This window comes from Theropithecus gelada, chromosome 9 (genome assembly GCF_003255815.1).
Source record: "Theropithecus gelada isolate Dixy chromosome 9, Tgel_1.0, whole genome shotgun sequence".
In the NCBI taxonomy this organism is placed as follows: Eukaryota; Metazoa; Chordata; class Mammalia; order Primates; family Cercopithecidae; genus Theropithecus; species Theropithecus gelada.
The window spans coordinates 28,028,808-28,053,341 of NC_037677.1; the positions used below are offsets into that span (position 1 = coordinate 28,028,808).

Below are 24,534 nucleotides of genomic sequence, written 5' to 3' on the forward strand. Positions count from 1 at the left end.
GGCTGGAGTACAGTGGCGTGATCTCGGCTCACTGCAACCTCCACCTCCCAGATTGAAGCAATTCTCCTGCTTCAGGCTCCCGAGTAGCTGGGACTACAGGTGTGCACCACCACACCCGGCTAATTTTTGTATTTTTTTTTTGGTAGAGACGGGGTTTCACCATGTTGGCCAGGATAGTCTCAATCTCTTGACCTCGTGATCCGCCCGCCTTGGCCTCCCTAAGTGCTGGGATTTACAGGCATGAGCCACCACACCCAGCCACCAGTGCTCATTTTCAAAACAAATCATTTTGAATCTTTTTGAACAGTATAGCAAAAGTTGGGTCTTATTCATTTCTTGATTCTTAAATACTCATTTCTTTTTTCCAGAATACATTTTTTTTCATTAAGAACTTTCAATTTTAATTTGGCTCTTGTATGAACTTCCTAGAAGGTCTTAAGAAAGTCATTACATCTTTTTTTGCTGGTTTCCTAACCTTAAAGGTGATGACAGTGTTATTGTTTCAGGAAGAGCAAGACAGAACATAACTTTTATAGAGCACTAGAAACATGTAGCTAAAAATAAAAAATGAGGGGAAAAAAATACAAAGACTGCAAGTCATGATAGGACTTTCGCAGGTGGTCAGGGTGTTCAGTATTATATTTAAGGACAAAGATTTAAATAAATGTAAACATTTATGTGTAATTTAAAATAACTTTATTATGAAAAATGCTGTGATGAGCATCTTAAACACATTTTAGCATATCACCATGTTTTTCTTACAGGTAAGAAATGTAGATCCTGAAAGAAGGTCCTCAGATGTACACACACAGAGTCTATTGGTTTTTTTTTGTTTTTGTTTTTGTTTTTTTCAGAGTCAGAGTCTCCCTATGCTGCCCAGGCTGGTCTTGAACTCCTGGCCTCAAGTGAGTCTCTTGCCGTGGCCTTCCAAAGTGCTGGGATCACAGGCATGAGCCACTGCACCCAGCTTGTCAATTGATTTTTGACAGTGGCGTGAAGACAATTCGGAAGGAAAAAGGATAGTGATTTCTTTCTTTCTAGAAGTCTCGCTCTGTCGCCCAGGGTGGAGCGCAGTGGCGCGATCTCATCTCACTACAACCTCCTCCTCCTGGGTTCCAGCGATTCTCCTACCTCAGCCACCTGAGTAACGGGGATTACAGGCACAGGTCTGCCTAATTTTTGGGTTTTTAGTAGAGACCAGGTTTCACCATGTTGGCCAGGCTGGTTTCAAACTCCTGACCTCAGGTGATCCACCTGCCTCAGCCCTACAAAGTGCCAGGATTACAGGCGTCCATCTAGAATAGTCTTTTCAACAAATGGTATTGTTGATATCCATATAATAGAAAATGAAACTTGAAGGCTGGGTGTGGTGGCTCATGCCTATAATCCCAGCACTTTGGGAGGCCGATGCTGGCAGATCACTTGAGGTCAGGAGTTCAAGACCAGCCTGGCCAACATGGTGAAACCCCATCTCTACTAAAAATACAAAAAATAGCCGGACATGGTGGCGGGCACCTGTAATCCCAGCTACTCAGGAGGCTAAGGCAGGAGAATCGCTTGAACCTGGGAGGCAGAGGTTGCAGTGAGCCAAGTTCACACCACTGCACTCCAGCCTGTGCAACAGAGGGAAACTCCATCTCAAAAAAAAAAAAAAATGAAACTTGACCTCTGCCTCATCCTTGAGATAGGCAAAGATTTCTTAGGACACTCTAATCACTAACCAAAAAAAAAAATAGAGAAGTAGATACATTGGACTTTATGAAAATGAAAAGCTTCTGCCCTTCAAAAGACACCATTAAGGAAATGAAAAGGCGTATATTGCCAACAACTGTGAAGAGTTTGTTTCATGCTATTTGTAGACTACGTTAGCCTTCCACAGTTTCATGGATACTGCTGATAGAAAACTTGAGACTCCTGGGTCAGAGATAGAGGACAGTTTATTAATGATAGCAATAGCAGTTACCAGAATATCAGTATGTTTGTGCCAGCTCCCCAAACCTCAGGTGTAACAGGATGCATTAACGATTGTACAGATTCCACCTTGGCCCACAAGGAGGACATCTGTTGCAGTTTGATCATCAAGAATAACCCCAGGCTGAGAGTTCAGGAGCTTACCTGAATGACTTCCACTACCATGGTAGGGTGGTGTCATGGATCAGTTCAAATAGTCAGGGAGCTATAGTGGCTCCATGCCATTAAACAAAGCTTAACATTGTTTTTCGTTCTGAGCAGCATAGTACTGTGGCTTGTGGCTTAATGTTTTTGGCTACTCAGGATTTATATGAGATGGCAAGAAGGTCTTCACGACTGACACCATCTATTTCAATCTTGAGAGCTCTTTGACACCATGCCCTAGCCACAGTCCTTTCTAGCTGAGGTCATGGAGTTTGCCCTTCTGCCTGACTCAAGCTAGCAGTGTGACCTTTGGTGAGTCTACCTTAATCCAGAGCATCTGCTTTCCCATTACTAAAATAAAATCTCTTAAATCCTCCTAAATTTCAGCCTAAGGGCTAGGGGAGTTTTCCAGAGTAGCAGGGCTGACTGCATAGATTTACGTACATTTCTTTGAGTTAGTTTCTCATTTTCCATTTACTTTTGTTTCACTTTCACTGGATTTAGCATTCTACTAATAAATCCAATCCAGGGCAATAAGCCTGAATACTCTTCAAGTGGTTGTCCTTGGTTTCCTATAATACAAGAGTATATCTTTCTCTGGGAGATCTCCCTGAAAGGATGAAAACACCCAAGACCTACTTTGAGACATTTTGCTGTCATTTCCAGATGGATTTACGGTTGGCATAATAGACTACAGAGAAGTTGAACTGTAAGACAGCCCACCTGATCCCATTCTTCCTTAAAAAGCGTTACTCACCCTGCCCCCTTATCTCCCAAGTGAACTAGCCATTGTTCTAATGATTGGCCTGGTTTGTGCTCATGAATTTCTCTCTTCATGCTCATTATGAGTGTGTATCTCTAATTGTTTTCGGAAAGGGAGTAGACTTTATGGCTACACAAAATGAATCTTAGTACTGTTACTTAGTACTTAGTACCTGTTACAGTGGTACAGACCTGAGGCTGACCAAACAGGATGGCAAGAAAATCCCCCAACCTGGAAGAGATTTAGGAACAATAAGGATGCCTTAATAGCAGCTGTGTTTGAACCTATTTCCTGGTATTCAGCATGCAGCCACTTCCGCAATTCTTCCTTATTAATAGGCAGTAAAAGGAATAACGTTTACTGCCCAACCGACAATATAACTTAATTAACATGTTCACTGTAGGTGCCCAGGAACTTCTGCAAATCTCTACAAGGCCCTCATTCAGAAAGAGGAAGAGTCTATTTGAGAATCTCATCCTCATCACCAAAAATGTCAAAAACGGTGAGGGGTTTGAGATTTCACCTTACTTGTGAGCAAATAAGGTAGCCTGCTACAGTTTCATGAATGCTGGTAGAAGACATGAGACTCCTGGGTCAGAGACAAAGGGCAGTTTATTACTCACAGCAGCAGCAGTAGCTAGAGTATCAGCATTTTTCTGCTTGTTCTCTGAGCTCAGTTCCCACAGAGTAAAGAAGGCCAACTGACTCCTAAACAACCACTGCGGTGTATTACAGATGAGGAATCCTGAATTTAGGTAACTCAAATTTTTTACAACAGGCAATAAGCATGGCTACCTATTCCTCTGAGGAGGCAGTATCTTCACTATACTGGACAATAAGAATGTTTGCCCTTTGACCTTGAGGGAGACACCGTCTCTTCCTATTACTCCCTATCGATTGGGCTGCTTGAGTGTCCTCGCTGTTTGGCAGTTGGCTTCCCTTAGAGACAAGTAACCCAAGAAAGAGAAAGGCAGAAGCCATATATATACACACGTATGTATTTTATCACTTATCCTTGGAAAACACACCCTATCCCCCTGTCCCTTCCACAGTATCCTATTGGTTTGTTACAGGTCAACCCTCGCCACTGTGGAAGGAGACTACACAAGGGCATTAATACTAGGAAGTGGGAATCACTGAGGAACACCTTGGAGGCTGACTTGTTATCACAATGGCTATATAGTTAACACCGTAGTTTGCTAAATAAAGAGTATATGGGAACTCTGTACTATTTTCTACAACTTTCTATAAACCTAAAGCTATTTCAAAGTAAAAGTTAAAGAATTTTAAATGAAAATATAGGGTCTGGGAGTGGTGGCTCATGTCTGTAATACCAGCACTTTGGGAGGCCAAGGCAGGAGGATCACTTGAGCCTAGGATTTTGAGGCTGCAGTGAGCCATGTTGTGCCACTGCACTCCAGCCTGGGCAACATAGCAAGGCTCTGTCTCTAAAAAGGAAAAAAGCTATTAAAATATATATATATAGGTTGTAGACCAGAAGAAAATATTCAGTAATACTTATATCTGACAAAGATCTAGTATCTACAAAATATAAAAAACTCTTAAAACTAATAAGAAGACAACCAACTAACAAATGGTCAAAAGACATGAACACATACTTCAAGAAAGCATTCACTTGGCCAATAAGCACATGTGAAGATATTCAAGATCATTTGTCTGACTGGGCTCAGTGGCTCACGCCTATAATCCCAGCACTTTGGGAGGCTGAGGCGGGTGGATCACGAGGTCAGGAGTTCAAGACCAGCCTGGCCAACATGGTGAAACCCTGTCTCTACTAAAAATACAAAAATTAGCTGGGCATGGTGGCAGGCACCTGTAATCCCAGCTACTTAGGAGGCTGAGGCAGGAGAAACGTTTGAACTCGGGAGGTGGAGGTTGCAGTGAGCCAAGATTGCACCATTGCACCCCAGCCTGCACAGGGCAAGACTCCATCTCAAAAAAAAAAAAAAAAATTGTCATCTGGGAAATGCAAATTATTACCATAGTAAGCTATATTTCAATCCCACCAGAGTAGTCAAAATTAAAACAACTGACCATGTCAAGTGTTGGTAAGGGTGTAGAACAACAAGAACACTCATGCATTGCTGGGTAAATGGTAAAATAGCACCTCTTTGGAAAAATACTCCTGTAGTTTCTTACGAAGTTAGATGTACACTTTCCCTATGATCCTAGCAATTCCACCCCTCTGTATTTATATGTGAGAAATTAAAACATGACCACTAAGAGAGCTGGACACAATATCCATAGCAGCCCTATTCATTCGGAAGGTAGCCTTATGAATGAAAACTAGCAGCAACCCAAATATCCATTAATAGGAGAATGGATAGACAGATTGGGATACAGATCTTTCTTCTGATATATGTTAAGAATGTTTGCTGCTAGTTTGTGGTCTTCCTTTTCATTTTTAAAAATAGTTTCTTTAAAAGACCAAAAGTTTAATTTTGGCAAAATCCAAATATTTGTGGTTTTACCATGTTATTACTTGCACACAACTCTCACACTGATAGAAGACTGTTAAATCCTCTACAGTTAAGGAGTCTGTGGGAGACACACAGGAGTGTCAGTTGTTTTGCAATTTGGACAGATTCTAGAACCTTTGGTCAAAAGGGGCCCCATTCAAGGTGAGTCGTTTCACAAGTGACAACATATATGGGCTTAATACAATTTGTAATGAGAAGTATTATTTCCTCCAGAACCCAAAAGAGCCTAAAAGAAACTGTGGGTGCTATGAGAGTCAGTAGCTGTTTCTTGACAGTGTCATGGATGGAGTTGCCTTCAGTTTACCCAATAATTTTCAGAAATACAACCAAGGCCTTGCACTGTATGTGAGGCAGTGGGTCACCCCATGAGCTCCTTTCATTTGTATGTCCCGAGTGAGTGTATCAAAGGAATCTTCTCAGCGGAGGAGGTCATCAGTGTGATGTCATACGGGCATTCCTGGGAAAAGTAGGGTGCAGTTTCAATCTTGCCCTCGAAGATTGTATGTTACAGTGCGGCTGTTTGTAGTACCCCGTGGTAGTTGGGTAAAACTGTATTGGGTCCCTTTGGAGGCAAACTGCAGTCAAGAGTGTTGAAATAGGCACTGAACAAAACATATTTACCAAATCTATACCAGCAAAATATTTACCATTTGCTGGTTAGATGAAGTCAGTAATTTCAGTTATATTGGGTATGGGTCCTTAGTGAAGTCCACAGCATTGAAGTTGAAGTAATCCACCAGGAGGTACCATACATTCCTCCCAAGTGTAAAAACTGGTCAAATTGGGCTGTTAAATGGACAGGCAGTGGGGATAGTCACCCCTTTTCTAAATAGGTCTTGTATAGTGGGTTTTAATCATTAAAGGCCCTGTTTTAATTTACATCTGGCTATATTAACTGTTTTAATGGGGAAGCAGTAGGTCCATGAGTCCATTTTAAAAAGGCAATTTGTTAGTGCCAAAGACTTAAAATTAATTCATTACTCATTGGGTCAGAGAGTCCATGACCACTATGGGATATTTTAGAACAATGGGTGTGATGACCATGGGGAATTAAGGCAAGACAGAATTCCTGTGGTTAGGGTGAGGCATGCATACTTGTCCTTTATATTATGTTCAATAACTCCCCTAAGATTATAGGGGGACCCTTGTTTAAATTTGGGGGGATCCCCAATATTGATTAAGGGCACAAAGGTTTGCCAATTGGTGTATTTCAGCAGATGTTAATTCAGAGCCAGTGTCATAGAGGCACAAAAGCCAATTCCTGCCCTTTTATCTATGTATTGTATAAATTCAGTGAATTTTGAAAAACCAGTTGGGCCAAATTGTGGACTTCTGTTTTAGTTTTTGTTTTTTTGTGTCCTGCCTGTTCTGAATGGAATTGTGTGCCCCCAAATTCACATGTTGAAGCCCTAACTCCCAATGTGACTGTATTTAAAGATAGGGCCTGTAAGGAGATAATTAAGGTTAATGAAGTCGGAAGGGTGGGCACCTAAATCGATAGTATTGGTAATCTTAAAAGAAGAGGAAGAGAGACAACAGACTCCCCCATTCCCCCCACCCTGACACACACACACACACACACACACACACACACACACACACACACACACGAAAGGCCATGTGAAAACTGAGCAAGAAGGCAGCCAACTGCAAGTCAGGAAGATAGGCCTCAAAAAGGAATTTCTCTTCCTAAGAGTAAAAAGACCTTTGAGGTCATTTAGTTTTTAATTTTGTTGTTGTTTTTATACCATGTATTTATATATATTTGTCAAGAGCATGCCTCCATTTTTAAATTGGAAAGGAAAATTGTATAGCTGAAAACTATGCACTGAATTAAATGCACTAAAAGTTTGTTTATAGAATTTAAGAGGGTAGGAGATAACTAGATTATTAGACATCCAATCTCATCCCATACCATCTAATAAATATTAGATATATACATCTAACATGTGTATATATATCTAATAATGTGTTATGTATATCTAATATTGTGTTATGTATATCTAATAATGTGTTATATATTCACTGGGTGATGCTATGTAAGAATATTATTTTCTTGGATAAAATTTCTGAGAATTTATGAGTTGAGGTGAATCTACTAAAAATAGTTGAGTCCAAAATTTTGACTTCCGTATTTATATAAATAATGATTATTAATAGGCCATTTCAGTAGAAGTATTGCTCATTAGAGAGTTTTGGTATCTATTTATTAGATAGAAATTGAGCCTTTTGTATTTAAAGTATAAAAATACAATAAATAAGTACATTAAAAAATTTTTTAATTTTGCCGTAATTTTTAGTGCCAGATAAATTACATGATGCTTTCTAATTAACATTTTATAGTCCAAAGCTGTGAGAAGAAAAGTACATGTAGATTACTTTAAAAATACAGCCCTACCCCAAAAATATAGAGGATTTTCAGACACCAAATCTTTGAACATAGTGGGTTTCATGGCAAAAATCCATCCCAAAGGGACATAATTTGAGAATATAATTTAAGTTTTCATATCAGTTCTTACTTTGGTTGCTATATTTTGAGGTCATTACATTAAAATATTGAATAATTTGAAAACTTTTTATTTTGTATTCAGTATGGAGATTTATTCCCAGAATGGGCTTTTCTGATGCAAAATTGGAATGCTTGTGTAGTCACAACAGCTGTCTCCACACCATGTGGTGTCTTCCATTACTTTACTGTAGAGATGAATATTTGGCCCAGTGTTTCGGTAGTATTGGACACACATGGTTTTAAGTGGCAAAGCAGTATGCTTATGCATTCATTTGACTTTCACAGCTACAGTTGGCTCCAGATTAGAACAGGGAGAATACATTCACACCATGGCCACCCTCATGGCTGCTGTAGTAGCTGGATCACAGGAGGCTCTGTTGCTTCTAAAGACACAACTAACTATTGCCAAGGAATTACACATTCACCGAAGTGCCTTACAGCTGTAGGAGGGAGAATAATGCATTGCTAAAAGGGTTCTCTCAGATTTCAGATTATGGCCCTAGTCACTATCAAGCCTCTTTAAAAATATTAATAATAAAAATTATGGCCATAAAAGAACTATGAAACTTAAGACTGTCATAGCAGTAGGTGATTTTTCAGGAATTCAATCCAAATACTTTATATAAAATTTTTATTTTTCAGAAAAGTACTATATTTTTATACCCTCATTAATCTAATTAAAATCAGATTTGTTTTTAATGCCAACGTTTATATATGCAGAGAGTATTTGGGAAGCCGATCTGTTAAAAACAGAAATTATTTTAAAGACCTAGCTTACTATATGAAACAATGATCTATATTTTAGACATTGTAGACAATTTTTTTTGCTTCAAAAATGTTAAAATAACATAGAAATTAGGTAATTTGATTTAGTGTGATTTTGTACATACTGTATGATTTGATCAGTATATATCTTTATGCAGTGATCAACTTCACGCTCTTCATGACATGATCTTTTACTGTAAGCTTATTTAAATTCTGCCTAAACTTAAGTCTTTTGCATTTCTGAAACTGATTGGTCTACTTATTAAAGCTTTTTAGCAATAAAGCTATGATTTCCTTTAAAATCCAAATATATTTCTCTAAATAGTAGCTGAATAAGAATAATACTTTTTTCCTTAAATAAAGACAAAGAGAAAGAAAAAATCCTCTGTGTAAATTTTTAAGTCATCTGATATGAATAATTAGATTTCTGATATTCATTAAATATCAAAGAAATTCCAACCAGACCCAATGTGGGCTACCTTTTTATATAAGTGAATTTATGCATGTATTGTAGACGCTGTACTGATGAATATGTTTGAGGCTTTCAGCTCTTAGTGGATACAAAATAGAATGATTGATAAAATCCTCCCTACTATTGGCTATTATTTACTGACTCTTAAGTGGCAGGTTGTATTTATGCCAATTTATCTGCTTCAGGGAACATTCTTGATAGCAGAACAAAGTGAATAAAAGTAGTTTGCTTTGCAAATGAATGCAAATGGAAGAGCCTTTCGGAAAGCCCTTTAACAGGGGCAATGCACTTTGATTATGAGTGAAGCTGCCATTTGGACATGGTGAAAAGAGCACGCTTGAACCATTGATTGGGGGAGACAGTAAAAAGTCAGGAAGGGCCCCGTTAAGCTTGCAGTGAGGCAGGCGGATGTCAGTGTGGTTAGAGCACAGTGGGAGAATGACAGGGAGGATTAGTGTCAGGGAGAAGCTTTGCTGTAGCTGTGGAGATAGTCCCTGGGGTCACTCACCTCTGACTGTTGTTCTGTGCTGATGGTTCTGTAATGCAAACTGCCTGATGCATGCCTGTTCATTATCGGAAATAGTGATTAGAAAAGGTATTTGCCTCAAAGGTTTCCTTCTTTCTCTCTTTCTTTCTCTTTCATTCTTTCATTTTAATTAAAGGAAAATAAGGTAGGCTTCCTCAATCTCTCTGCTGGCTACTGGAGTATTGTTTAATACCAGAGTGCTTTATTGCCTCTGGTGGGGAATAGTTAAGTGCTAAAATGTAATGTGAAATAATTGTAACATGGTTTTTTGTCGTTTGATAAAGATTTATTTCACTGTGCTCACTTTGGGGTTTGACCACTGGTAGTGCTGAGTAAAATGCAGAGAATATGTTTGCTGTAAGAATTTTTGCATATGCATGTTTATAATCTCTAAGGTATTTTTAAATTTAGTTTAATCGTTTGGTCAAAGCTAAAAGTTGACCAAAATGAAATGGTCAAAATGAAATGAAATACCGCTTTACATGGACTTGATGGTTTGAGTCTTGGCCACAAGAGTTTCTAATTTTATTTCTGTTCCGAAGTTTAAAAAAAAAAATGTAGTGACATTTGACAAGCTAAACTTCTTGAAAAAATATTATTTTAAAATTGAACATCATTACATAGAATGATCAAAAAGTGTCTTGTCGCAATTCTGATTTCAGACCAGTATATTTACTTGTTCACATTTCATTTATACTTGTGTTTTGTTGTTGTTTTTTTTTTTTTTTTGCTTTTTTTAAAGTGTGTATTTAAAACAAACAAAAAGAGAGACCTTTAATAGTAACTTTATGTGAGGCATTTCTGAGCAGCACTGCATTTTATAGCAAGGATGCATTTCATAAGCTTTGAGAATGGTTTCTCACTTTAATTCAAAACCGAATAGTCTTTTTTAAAAAATGTCTACAAAACCTGGTTTTGCAATATTTATGCTTTCTTAGTTAGTATACGTAGGAAAATGAAATAGGCTTCTAAGCTTTGCATTCCAGTGTTAAATATGCAGCTCAAATCTTACTATTAGATACAACTTAGTATTGTTTTTTACAGAAAGCATATTGCCAATAATTTGCTTCACAGCAGTTATCTCCCAATTATCTTTTTTATTCTCCCAATTATCTTTTTTTATTTTCTTTAATGTTTTGCAGGCACCTGAATGGACAGAAGAGGACCTCAGCCAACTGACAAGAAGTATGGTTAAGTTCCCAGGAGGGACTCCAGGTCGATGGGAAAAGATTGCCCACGAATTGGGTCGATCTGTGACAGATGTGAGTTCACTGAGATTTACATTGTATAGAGAGAGACAAACCAGAACAAGTCAGCTATGTAGAAGGCAGATATAGATGGGTTCCACAGTATTTTTGGGGAGGGGTACAATCCTTTTAGGACCTGAAAGTGAACCATTAATGAAATAAGTGAGAAGCAGATGTGAGCCAGTCCCCTGGTCCACAATTAACAGCTGTGTGAGGAATTCTAGTGTTTAGAGACTTAAGCTACTGTAACCTAATCAAAGGAAAACAATGCCAGTTTTGGGGTTTATAGTGACCCCTTTAACTGTGGAAAAAATAGTTCTCAAACTGATCAGAATTAGGAAGGTTGTATTTCAGCTGGATCTGTTTAACATTGAAGTACAGATTGCGATTGCTACTTAGACAGGTGGTTTGGATTAATTAAATGAGCAATATTCCCATAATGCAAATGGAGGTTGGCCTTTTTGTTTCAAGGATGATAGCAACTATTCGTGTGATAAGTAGTTTAACCAGAAGAAACTGTGTGTGTGTGTGTGTGTGTGTGTGTGTGTGTGTGTGTGTGTGTGTGTGTCCATACCTAACATTTAAAAGATAAATTACTTACTTGGAAAGGTTTTGACTTAACACTTTAGCTGCTTTTATTGAGGAAATTTAGAGCAGAAAATTTTTTAGAAAGCACCCAGCACAGTGCCTGATGTGTAATATACTAAATACACAGTAAATGTTTAATTGAAATTGAGAAAAAATATTATTTTTATCAAATTGATATTTTCATAAGGGATAGTAAATATTCTTTACTAAATTTACTTTAAATAAATCCTATAGATCCAAAAATACTTAGAGGGTTACTGAAAGCAAAGATTTAAATTTCCCCTTCCATTCTGTTAGTATACTTTTAGGCCATTTTTGATACTGACAGTTTTTTAAAACCTGCAAAATGATTACTAAACATGGCTACCAAAAAAAAGCTTATTGTAAATGCTCTAAGTTCCTTTCTATAATCAACTTCCACTTTTTAGTTCAGAAAGAAACTTAGGAAATTATTACGGTTGCACATCCGTAATCCGTCACGTTGGCGCTCAAGTTTCAGATTTTTGAGCAATTTCAGACTTTTGGATTAGGTATCCTTGATCTGTACTGTCAGGTTTTGTATTGTTTTGTTTTGTTTTTGCAATGGACCTGCTTTGAGAATTTTAAATTATATATATGAATATTGTTACTACTGTAGAAGTCATTTAAAAGACTGCAATCTGAATTTTTTTAAGATGTTTAGCAATATTTTTGATTTAAAGTTGAAGTTTGATCATAGGGGAAAATAGCTGTAGTATTTTGTAACTTTTTTTTTTTTTTTTTTTTTTGCTATGTTTCATGAGGAGACTAGTCATCTTGAGTTACTAGAAAAGAACCGTAAGGGTAACTCTTCTTCAGCTAAACATGTTATGTTACTGGATGGTGTGTTTTATTATCTCGTTTTAAGGTTGTTTGTAAAAGATAAGTAAATAATGACTTAATCAGTAAATATCTGACCAAATTAAAGACATTCCATGGTTTTTGATGTTTTAAGTACTATGACCTTCTAATTACATAGCTGCTGTTAATACAGTGATTATCAAAAGAAACTGAAATAATTTTTTTAAGTTATAAAACATTGGTTTAAAAAGGCCCTAAACTTTTAGTTCAATTGCTTAATGAAAAATAATAGTAATACTTATGTATTATCTCTTCTGAAGACTGTACCACATTTAACTTTTAAGATAATATTTCTGTAAGGCTCTACATTTGATGCTAAAGGCAGATAGGAAACTGAGTAATATTTTAATTTGTTATCATTAAAACCTGGTAAATTTTTATCCATATTTTTAAGAGGAGAAAGATGAAGATTTTAAAAATGCCAAAAATACGCACGATGTAACCAACAGAGCCTCATAGATCCTAGTATATACTTAATTTACTAGAGTAGTCTTGGTGCAGTCAAAAGCATCTTTTTAAACTTTTTCAAATTCATCCCATGTTTCCTTTTTTTCCTCCCTAGACTTACCCAAGGGAGACTGATTCCATGTATGCAATAGATATTTTTTCCCTTTATCATGGAAGTGGAAAACCTGACATTGTGAAGTGGTGTTTTTTTGTTTTTTGGGTTTTTTGTTTTTGTTTTTTGACCAAGTATTAGTTCTGTTTTCATAATAACAAAGGTACCTTGGAAATAAATATGTAATAAATCTAAATTTTTGTTGTACAAAAAAATGCCATTATAACTTTTCATCTTTGTCAGTATATATATATATAGACCCACACTGCATTTTCATTCTGTAAGCATCATCTCCATGGCTGGAGTATTCATTTCAATAACTCTACCGTCCCCCAACACATGCACATATCCGCGCGCACGCACACACACACACACACAGAGAAAATCACTCTGTAAAAGAGAACAGGTGTCTGTAGACTCATTTTAGTAACTCACAGGGATGACTTGTAAATCACATGAAACAGCTGAAGTGGTTCAGCTAATATTGTTTCTCTAGTATAATGTTAAGTGAAAGTTAACCACACTTTAAAAAGACCACTTGTGCCTGTTTTTGGTTTATGGTGTTAATTAGATTTGTTTTCATTAAGAATTCGATCATGAAAAAGAAGCCAGGTTCAATTGAGTGTCATCAGAACCTCTGCATACTGACCTGATCACCTGCCTAGTTCTCCCTGACTTTGCACAGCTGTTCTTTGACCCGGTTTCCTTGCCAAATTTGTAGCTTCAGGCTTAGTTCTCTTTCCTTCAAGAAACAATTGACCTTTTGGGAGAGAGGTGAGTGTGTGCCAGTGGTGAGATTTATATGATTCTTTATTTGGGTTGTCGGGTTACAGTTAAAAACCTTTTTATTCCTCAATTAAGAAAGAAATTAAGTATATTAATTGTCATAATTAGCAGAATTAGATTGCTAAATTGTGCTCTGGATAAATACAAGCAATGTTTTTTTAAGCTTTTTTAAAAATTGACACTGAGTGTATTTTAATTCAAATATACCTAAACTGTAAGACCTACTTTATTGTGGATTTAAAATTTTAAATGTTCATATATGCCTTTCAGCAAATAATTTTGGTAATCACAAAGGACACTCAAATTGTAAAAATAACAGAGGAAACAAAAACTGTCTCGCATGTAAAACCAACTTTAACATGATGATTAACTGCAGGTTTCCTATATTAAGTTCAGGGGGCCCCAGATTTCTTGCTTGTGAAGTAATACTATTCTCTTGCCTGAAAGGATGTAAACTGATTCTGCTTCTCTCCCTGGTCGCTAATCTCTTGCATTCTGGTTGTGATAACAGACTGATAGGAGATTTTTCTGCCTGTTTGGAAAAGGCCCAGGTAGGCAGCAAAACAAAAGACAGGTGGCTAGATTTAAACAGGCTTTTATAATTAGCTTAGTGCCATAGTGTGAGGTAAGAGGTGTGTAGTTATATAAGTAGCCCATTATGCAAGTGAAGAGGAGGAGGGAAAATCATAAAATTCCGAATTTCATTTCCATAGCTCAACCACAAGGAGATTCCTATTGGGGAAAATTTATATATTGCTGTTATACTGGTTTCAAAAACACGTAAGTGGACTCTTCAATCGAAAATAAGCATTATGCTTTATATCAGTGAACTAAATATATAGTTATTATCTTGGCAAATATATTGCTATTACTTTTAGACTTAGGCTAGCCCTACACAAAATTGTAAACATGAAGGACTGTCCTTTTGGTTTTTCTGCCTTCATCCTCACTGTCCCCTTACCAGTTTCCTGCTATAGCAATTCTCTTGGTCTGAGCCACATGTCATACTCCTCTCTCTTCCTTCTCTTTTTTTTTTTTTTTTTGAGACGGAGTCTCGCTCTGTCGCCCAGGCTGGAGTGCAGTGGCGCGATCTCGGCTCACTGCAAGCTCCGCCTCCCGGGTTCACGCCATTCTCCCGCCTCAGCCTCCCGAGTAACTGGGACTACAGGCGCCCGCCACCTCGCCCGGCTAGTTTTTTGTATTTCTTAATAGAGACAGGGTTTCACCGTGTTAGCCAGGATGGTCTCGATCTCCTGACCTCGTGATCCGCCCGTCTCGGCCTCCCAAAGTGCTGGGATTACAGGCTTGAGCCACCGCGCCCGGCCTCTCTTCCTTCTCTTACCCTCTCAACCTTACAAACTTTTAAAGATATTTAAATTTTAGAAAACGTGCAGGTTTGTTATACAGTTAAACTCGTGTCACGGGGGCTGGTTGTACCACGGAGGCTGGTTGTACAATTATTTCATCACCCAGGTATTAAGCCTAGTACCCAATAGTTATTTTTTCTGCTGCTCTCCCTCCTCCCACCCTTCACCCTCAAGTAGGCCCCAGTGTCTGTTGTTGCTTTCTTTGTGTTGGTGAGTTCTCATCCCCACTTACAAGTGAGAACATGTGGTATCTGGTTTTCTGTTCCTGAGTTAGTTTGCTAAGGATAGTACCCTCTCCAACTCCGTCTTTTGAGATTCCCACGAAAGACATGAGCTTATTCTTTTTTATGGCTGCATAGTATTCCATGGTGTATATATAATCACATTTTCTTTATACTATCTATCATTAATGGGATTTAGGTTGATTCCATCCCTTTGCTATTGTGAATAGTGCTGCTGTGAACGTTCACGTGCATGTGTCTTTATGGTAGAATGATTTACATTCCTCTGGGTATATGTACAGTAATAGGATTGCTGAGTCAAAGAAAGGGTAGTTCTGCTTTTGGCTCTTTGAGGAATCACCATACTGCTTTCCACAATGGTTGAACTAATTTACACTCCTACCTTCAGTGTATAAGAATTCCCTTTTCTCAACAACCTTGCCAGCATTTGTTATTTTTTACTTTTTGATAATAGCCATTCTGACTGGTGTGAGATGGTATCTCATTATGGTTTTGATTTGCATTTCTCTAATGATCAGTGATTGAGCTTTTTTTCATATGCTTGTTGGCTGCATGTATATATTCTTTCGAAGTGTCTATTTGAGTCCTTTGCCCACTTTTTAATGGGGTTATTTCATCTCCTTATCGATGCTAGATATTAGACCTTTGCCAGATGCGAATACTTTCTCCCATTCTGTAGCAAACCAACATTTTTATTTGTAATTGCTTTGGTGATAATAATGATTATTGCATCATTCATTTTTTTTAGTATTTAACGCTTTTCAAAACTTTTTTTTTTTTGAGACAGCGTTTTACTCTTGTTGCCCAGGCTGGAGTGCAATGGCACAATCTCGGCTCACTGCAACCTCCGCCTCCCAGGTTCAAGCGATTCTCCTGCCTCAGCCTCCTTAGTAGCTGGGATTATGGGCATGTGCCACCACGCCTGGCCAATTTTGTATTTTCAGTAAAGATAGAGTTTCTCCATGTTGGTCAGGCTGGTCTCGAACTCCTGACCTCAGGTGATCTGCCTGCCTCTGCCGCCTAAATTGCTGGGATTACAGGCGTGAACCACTGCGCCCGGCCTTTTCAAAACATTTAAATATACTTTTATTTGGTTTTTCACAACAACACTGTGAAGTAAATAAGCAACCATTATTTTTCCCTGTTTTACAGCTGAGTAAACTGCTGCTAAGACATTTGTTCAAGTTGACACAGCTGTTAGTAGAACTGGGACAAGATCACATATTTTGATTCCATACTTACATGTTTTTACCTCTGGTTAATTCTGCTTTATTGATGTTTGTATGGAAGATACTTTAAACTTGTCTAGAGACTTACATCATTGACCCTTTTTTGATAAAACTCTATGTTCATAGCAAAAACAAAACGTCAAAGAATACACTTAAGCTAAATTTGTTTCTAATCAACCATAATTTCAAAGAGATCTCTGTGAACATTTTTGTATAACATTGCATAAACAATGTATAAACATTGTTTTATATCATTCTAGAGACTAGTGTTTCTGTATAGATGTATGAATATGTATAATTTTAATAGGAGTGATCTACTTTCTGTCCTTTTCACATAGCTCTAGACCATGAGCATCTTTCATGGCAATAGATAAGATCCACATCATTTTTCTAAAGAGTTACATAATAGACCATGCTGCCATGATATCATTAAAGAATATCCTATTGATTGACATTTAAATTGCTTCCTTTTTTTGCTATTTCATTGAGATGGACATGGTGTTTTTTAAAATTGTCTTTTCACTCATATCTATTTTATTAGCTTGTGTGCCTAGAAGTAGAGATTGCATTCCTAGAAGATGCTTAGTTCAAGAATATGAATGTTTTTAGAGCCTCTGAGGGCTCTGAAATTGGTCTGCAGAGAGGTTTTAACAATACACATTCCCACTAGTGGTATGTGAGAGGTCACTTCATAGTCCCGTAAAAACCGAACACTACATTTTTCACCATTGCCCATCAAGTGAAAAGTGTTATAGTACTGATTTTTGTTACTTGCAAAAGAAAACACAGGGACTCAGTACAAGGGGTCCACATCTGATGAGGAGTTCTGGTGTGGGACAGAGAAAACAGGGGCAAGATCATTGTTCAGTAAATAATACAGTTAAGTTTTCAGGATGTGGGGACACCTGAGACCACTTTGTAAGAGTCTCTCAAAATCAAGGAAGAGACATGGAAAAGATCTTGGGGATATTTATGAACACTGAGCATACTCAGATCTTTAAACTTTCTGTGGATAAGATGTCTCCAAAGTAAAGGAAATTGGAATTGACACAGGTCACTCAGCAACACTAGATTCTGGGGGGTGAGGGAAGAGTGCCTTCACAGTGCTGAGGGGAAATGGTTCTGAATCTAGAACTGACCAAGTGTGATGGTAAATACATGGGGTGAGAACTCGTACCCTTTCCTGGAAATTTTCCTGAGGTCGTACTCCAGCAACAAAAGGAATAAATCGAAGAGAACAACATGGGATCCAAGAAATGGTGAATCAGGAGAACTAAGGACTGCATGACAGGGACCCTGGGAGGGAGGGAAGTTTCATAGAATAGATAGTATGGCTGAGAACTTGGAAAAATGCATATGTTTAAATGTGGAAAAGAAAAAAAATAGGCGAAGTGCAACAACTAATGCCTATAATCCCAGCGCTTTGATAGGCCAGGGCAGGAGAATCACTTGAGACCAGGAGTTTGCAACCAGCCTGGGTGACATATACCTTCATCTTTACAAAAAAAGAAAAGAAAAATTAGCCGGGTATGGTTGCACACACCTGTGTGCCAGCTATTTGGGAGGCTGGGGCAGGAGGATTACTTGAGCCCAGGAGATCGAGGTTGCAATGAGTCATGATCATGCCACTGCACTCCAGCCTGGGTGATAGAGTGAGACCCTGTCTCAACAACAACAACAAAAAGTAAAAAGCAACCAGAAATTCCACACAGAACAGGAAAACCAGATGTAAGGAGACATAGTTTAAGTTTAATTATACTAAAAAGTAGATTGGTAGAAAGAGCACTTGTTTGCTGAATAATATTTACCAGGTCATAATTATGTAATATCTTACATGATGGCTTTTTATATTTTAAACATTTTTGATGTTTTACAGATTATTTTTCAGTTTTTAAAATCCACACATTGTGGAGGACCGTGGCATGTTGTTCACCAAAGTAAGTTCTCTCCTTCTCTAGCAGTAGATTGTTGGTCAGGCACATATGTGCCCAACAATACTGCATTCCGAAGCCTCCCAAGCTCTGATATGGCTGTATCACTAATTTCTTTCCAGGAGAACATAAAGTAATGTGTGTTCATATGAGCTCTTACTTATTTTTCCCTCCCACTAAGCTAGAATACTAAAATGTCTGCAGCCATGCAAGCAAAGATAGTTTCCCTAAGGAGCTATGGAGAAACAGGCTATAAAGAACCTGAATGAATGCAATAAAAGAAAATTCTTAGATAGTGACAAGTAACATGAAGAAAAATAAAGCAGAGTAAGCAGATAGACACTGATGGAGCTGCGTTTTAAAATAGGGTTCTGAGGAAAGTCCTTTCCGAGAGGTAGTATTTGAGCTAGTATTTGAGCAGAAGTACAAAGCAAGTGATGGAGCAAGATTGTCTGAGAAGGAGCATTGCTGGTAGAGGAAATTGCACCTACAAAGGTCTGGAGGCAAGAGCATGTCGGGTGTGCAAGGCCCAGCAAAGAGGTCCATATGGCTAAGGCATGAGTAGGAGAAGAAGATTACAGGAAATGAATCTGAGAAGTAGTGGAAGACCAGGCCATATCGGCCCTTTTTGGCCAAGGTGAAAATTTTGGATTTTACCCTGAGCGAGTGGGAAAGCACTGGAAGATTTTGAGTAAAGGAGTGCAGTGATCTAAAAGCATTGTTCTGACTGCTTGGTGGGGAATTGTGAAAGCAGGAAGGAAGGCCAGGTAAGAGGCTATTTTGGTTGTCCCTGCAGAACACAATGCTGGTTTGGACTAGCGGTTGTTGGTAAAGGTGGGAAAGAGATTAGATGCAGGATGTGGTATACAAAGGCATGTTAATTAGCAATGTATACTTGTAACCTTCAGAAGAATTGTGAATGGAAATGATTGCCTGTGTGTGTAAGGTGCATTGTTTTTTGTCATAAGACCTTGTGTACTGCTTTTGTTAAAAAGCTATGTACATGCATGACCTTGATTTTTAAAAATGACTTTTTAAACTGTGAAGAAATAAAACATTTGTCTTTGGATATTTTTCATGACAGTATATATAGGCCTACCTCATTGTCTGAGTTTGTTTTGTGCTGGTGTAACAGACTACCTGAGAGTAGATAATTTACAAAGAGCTAAGACTGATTTCTTACAATTTTGGAAGCTGAGAAGTCAAGGGGCCCACATATGGCAAGGGCCTTCTTGCTGTGTCCTCCCACTGTAGAACACAGAAGGACAAGAGAGCACGCAACACACAAAGGAAAAAGAAAGGAAGTGGGGCTGGGTGCGGTGGCTCACACCTGTAATCCCAGGACTTTGGAAAGCCGAGGTGGGCAGATCGCGAGTTCAGGAGATCAAAACCATCCTGTCTAACACTGGGAAACCCCGTCTCTACTAAAAATACAAAAAAATTAGCCAGTCGTGGTGGTGGGCGCCTGTAGTCCCAGCTACCAGGAGGCTGAGGCAGGAGAATGGCATGAACCCGGGAGGTGGAGCTTGCAGTGAGCCGATACCACACCACTGCACTCCAGCCTGGGCAACAGAGCGAGACTCCATCTCAAGAAAAAAAAAGAAGAAAGGGGGCTGAACTCATCCTTTTATCAGGACCCCACTCCTGCAATAACCCACTTCCGCCATAAGAGCATTAACCCATTCTTGAGGACAGAGGCCTCCTGAGCTAATTGCTTCCTAAAGGTCCCACCTCTCAACACTATTGCATTGGGGATTCGGTTTCCAACAAATGAACTTTGGAGGACACATTCAAACCACAGCACTCATTTGTTTTAAATTTTTATATTTAAAAAAATTATTGATTTACAGAACTAGGAAGACCAATCCTAAAGTGTATCTGGAATTACAAAGGACCCCCAATATCCAAAGCAACCTTGAGAAAGGAGATACCACATTTCCTGATTTCAACATATATTACAAAGTTATTGTAATTAAAACAGTATGGTACTAGCATAAAGACAGACACATAGACCAGTGGAACAGAAAAGAGAACCCAGAAATTAACCCACACATATACAGTCAACTAATCTTCAAAAGGGGGCCAAGAATTACATTACATGGGGAAAGAATGGTCTTTTCACCAAAATGGTGCTTGGAAAACTGAATGTCCATATGCAAAAGAATGAAACTGGACCCTTACACCATACAAAAAAAATTTTTTTTAATGGATTAAAGTCTTAACTGTAAGACCTGAAGCCATAAAATGCCTAGAAGAAAACACAGGAGAAGGCCTCATGACATTGGTCTTCACAGTGATTTATTGGATTATAACACCAAAAACACAAGCAACAAAATGAAAAATAAAGAAGTGGGACTATCAAACTAAAAAGCTTCTGAACAGCAAAGAAAACAATTAACAGAGTGAAGAGACAAACCATGCACTGGGAGAAAATATTTACAAACCATTTATCTGATAAGGTGTTAATGTCCAAAATATGTAAGGAATTCCTACAACTCAAGAGCAAAAAAAACCCTGATATTTAAATGGACAAAGGATTTCAAAAGACATTTCTACAAAGAAGACATAGAAATGGCCAACAGGTATATGAAAAGGTGCTCAACATCTCTAATCGTTAGGGAAATACAAATCAAAATGACAGTAAGATACTTCACATCTCTTAGGACGGCCATCATCAAAAAAAAAAAAAGTGTTGGCAGTGATGTAGAGAAATTGGAACCCTTGTACACTGTTGCTGGGAATGTGAAAAGGTACAGTTGTTATAGAAACACTATGAAAGTTCCCACAAAAGTTAAAAATGGAATTATGTGACCTAGCAATTTTAGAAAAACTTCTAGATATATATCCAAAAGAAGTGAAATCAAGATCCCAAAAAGGTATCTGCACTCCCACGTTCATTGCACCATTATGCACAGTAGCCAAGACATGGAAATAGCCTAAATGTCCACTGATGGATGAATGGCTAGAGAAAAATGTAGTATATACGTATAATAGAATATTATTCATTCATGAAATAGAAGGAATGGCCGGGTGTGGTGGCTGGCACCTGTAATCCTAGTACTTTGGGAGGCCGAGGCGGGCAGATCACCTGAGCTCAGGAGTTCCAGACCAGCCTGCCAACATGGTGAAACCCCGTCTCTACTAAAAATACAATAATTACCTGGGTGCGGTGGTGCATGCCTGTAATCCCAGCTACTTGGGAGGCTGAGGCAGGAGAATAGCTTGAACCCAGGAGGTGGCGGTTGCAGCAAGCCAAGATCATGCCACTACAGCCTGGGTGACAGAGTGAGACTCTGTCTCAAAAAAAAAAAAAAAAAAAAGGAAACCCCACCATATGTGACAACATGGATGAACCCCTGAGAACATTATGCTAAGTGAAAAAATCTATAAGGACAGATACTACATGATTCCATTTTTATGAGATATCTAAAATAACCAAATTCACAGAAGCAAAAAGTAGAATGGTGGTTGCCAGGAGCTGAAGCGAGGGAGAAATAGAGAGTTGTTTAATGGATATAAAGTTTTGGTAATATGGATATAAAGTTTTGGTAATAAGTTCTAGAGGTCTGCTGTATTATGTTGTGCATATAGTTAACAGTATTTTACTCTATACCTGATTTAAGAGAGTAAATCTCATGTTATTTTAGTAAATTTGTAGAGTTGTGAAATCGCCACAATCCAGTTTTAGACATTTTCATCACCTGAAGTGTTTCCTCAATCCCATTAGCAGTCATTTCCCACTCCTGTTTTCTCAGGCTATGCTGACCTATTTCCTTTTCAGGAAATTACATTTAAATGGAATCTTATAGTATTTAGTCTTCTGTTCTCTCAGGCTACACTGATCTATTTTCTTTTCAGGAAATTACATTTAAATGGTATCTTACAGTATTTAGTCTTTCACATATGGCTTCTTTCACTTGGCAAAAGGTATTTGAAGTTCATCTGTGTTGTTTGAAGTTCATCTGTGTTGTAGCATGTATCAACAGTTCATTTATTCGTATTGTTCAATATTCGGATAAATACCTCATTTTATTTGTTCTCTACTAATTGGTCATTTGTCTTATTTCCACTTTGGTGCTATTAGAATAATACTGCCATGAACATTAATCTGTGTAGTGCTTATTAGCCATTCTTATGTCTTATTTAGTGAAATACCTATTCATAGTTTTTGCCCATATTTTAATTTGGTTGTTTTTCCTTAATTATTGAGTCGTAAGAGTTCTTTATATATAGGTTAGACATCCCAAATCTGAAAACCCAAAATTTGAAATGCTCAAAATTCCAGAACTTTTTTTTTTTTTTTTTTTTTTTTTTTTTTTTTTTTTTTTTTTTTTTTGAGACGGAGTCTCGCTCTGTCGCCCAGGCTGGAGTGCAGTGGCCGGATCTCAGCTCACTGCAAGCTCCGCCTCCCGGGTTTACGCCATTCTCCTGCCTCAGCCTCCCGAGTAGCTGGGACTACAGGCGCCCGCCACCTCGCCCGGCTAGTTTTTTGTATTTTTAGTAGAGACGGGGTTTCACCATGTTAGCCAGGATGGTCTCGATCTCCTGACCTTGTGATCCGCCCGTCTCGGCCTCCCAAAGTGCTGGGATTACAGGCTTGAGCCACCGCGCCCGGCAATTCCAGAACTTTTTGACCACCACGATGACACTCAAAGGAAATGCTTATTGGAGCATTTCAGATTTCAGGTTTTCAGGTTCAGAATGCTCAGATGGTAAATAGAATACAGATATTACAAAATCCAAATAAATCTGAAATCTGAAACACTTTTGATCACAAGCATTTTGGAGAAGGAATACTCAACCTGTATATTATGGACTCAAGTCTTTAATCAAATATATGATTTGCAAATATGTTCTCCCACTGTGTGGTTTGTCTTTTTTTTTTTTTTTTAATGGTGTCATATGAAGTACAAAAGTTTACTTTTAGTAAAGTCCAGTTTATCAATTTTTTTCTTTTATAGATTATGCTTTTTAGTGTTATACCTAAGAACTTTGCCTAACCCAGGATAGCAAGAATTTCTCCTATATTTTCTTAGAAGTTTTATAGTTTTAGATCTTACATTTAGATCTAAGATCCATTTTGAGTTGATTTTTTGTGTTTAAGGAGATGTAAGGGTCAAGTTCATTTTTTTTTTTTTTGCTCATGGATGTTCATTTGCATTGAACCAATAGATCAATTTGGAGAGAACTGCCATCGATGTTCAAATTCATGAACATGAAATGTCTTTCATTTATTTAGAGCTTTTAAGAGTTCTGTCTTACAGTGTTTTCAGTATGCAAATCTGTTTTTTTTTTTTTTTTAATTAAATGTAGTATTTTTTCAGCTTATGGAGAATTGTTTTCTTTTTCCTCTCTCTCTCACTTTTTTTTTTTTTTTTTTTTTTTTTTTTTGTGAAGATAGGAACTCACTCTGTTGCCCAGGAGTGCAGTGGCATGATCATAGATAACTGAAACTTTGAACTGCTTGGCTGAAGGAATCCTTACACCTCAGCCCCTCAAATAGCTGGAACTAGAAGTGCATACCACCACACACCCAACTAATTTTTTTTCTGTGAAGATGGAATCTCACTATGTTACCAAGGCCAGTCTCAAACTCCTAACCTCAAGCGATCCTCCCGCCTTAGCCTCCCAAAGTGTTGGGATTACAGGCATGAGCCACCTTGCCCTACCAGAATTGTTTTATTTACTTATCTACATTTTTATTTATTTTCTGACAGAGTCTCACTCTGTTGCCCAGGTTGGAATGTAGTAGCGTGACCACTGCTCACTATAGCCTCGACCTCCTAGGCTCAACAAATCCTCCCACTTCAGCCTTCCCAGTAGTTGGGACTACAGGGATGGATCACCATGCCCAGCTCATGTTTTAATTTTTTATTTATAAAGACAGGGCCTCACTATGTTCCCCCAGGCTGGTCTCGAACTCCTGGGCTCAAGAGATCCTCCTGCCTTGACCTCTCAAAGTGTTGGGATTACAGATGTGAGCCACTGTGTCCAGCCAGAATTGTTTTCTTTTTTTTTTTTTTTTTTTTTTTTTTTTTTTTTTTTTTTTTTTTTT

General features: G+C 38.0%; 1 protein-coding gene across 1 annotated transcript in view; it reads left to right on the forward strand.

Moving 5' to 3' along the window:
* DNAJC1 (DnaJ heat shock protein family (Hsp40) member C1) overlaps positions 1-24,534 on the forward strand; it is a 241,751-nt gene that overhangs the window by 186,664 nt on the left and 30,553 nt on the right. Inside the window, exon 9 of the mRNA XM_025397392.1 lies at positions 10,794-10,913. Within this exon, the coding sequence (XP_025253177.1) occupies positions 10,794-10,913 (120 nt within the window). The remainder of the gene's footprint in view (positions 1-10,793; positions 10,914-24,534) is intronic.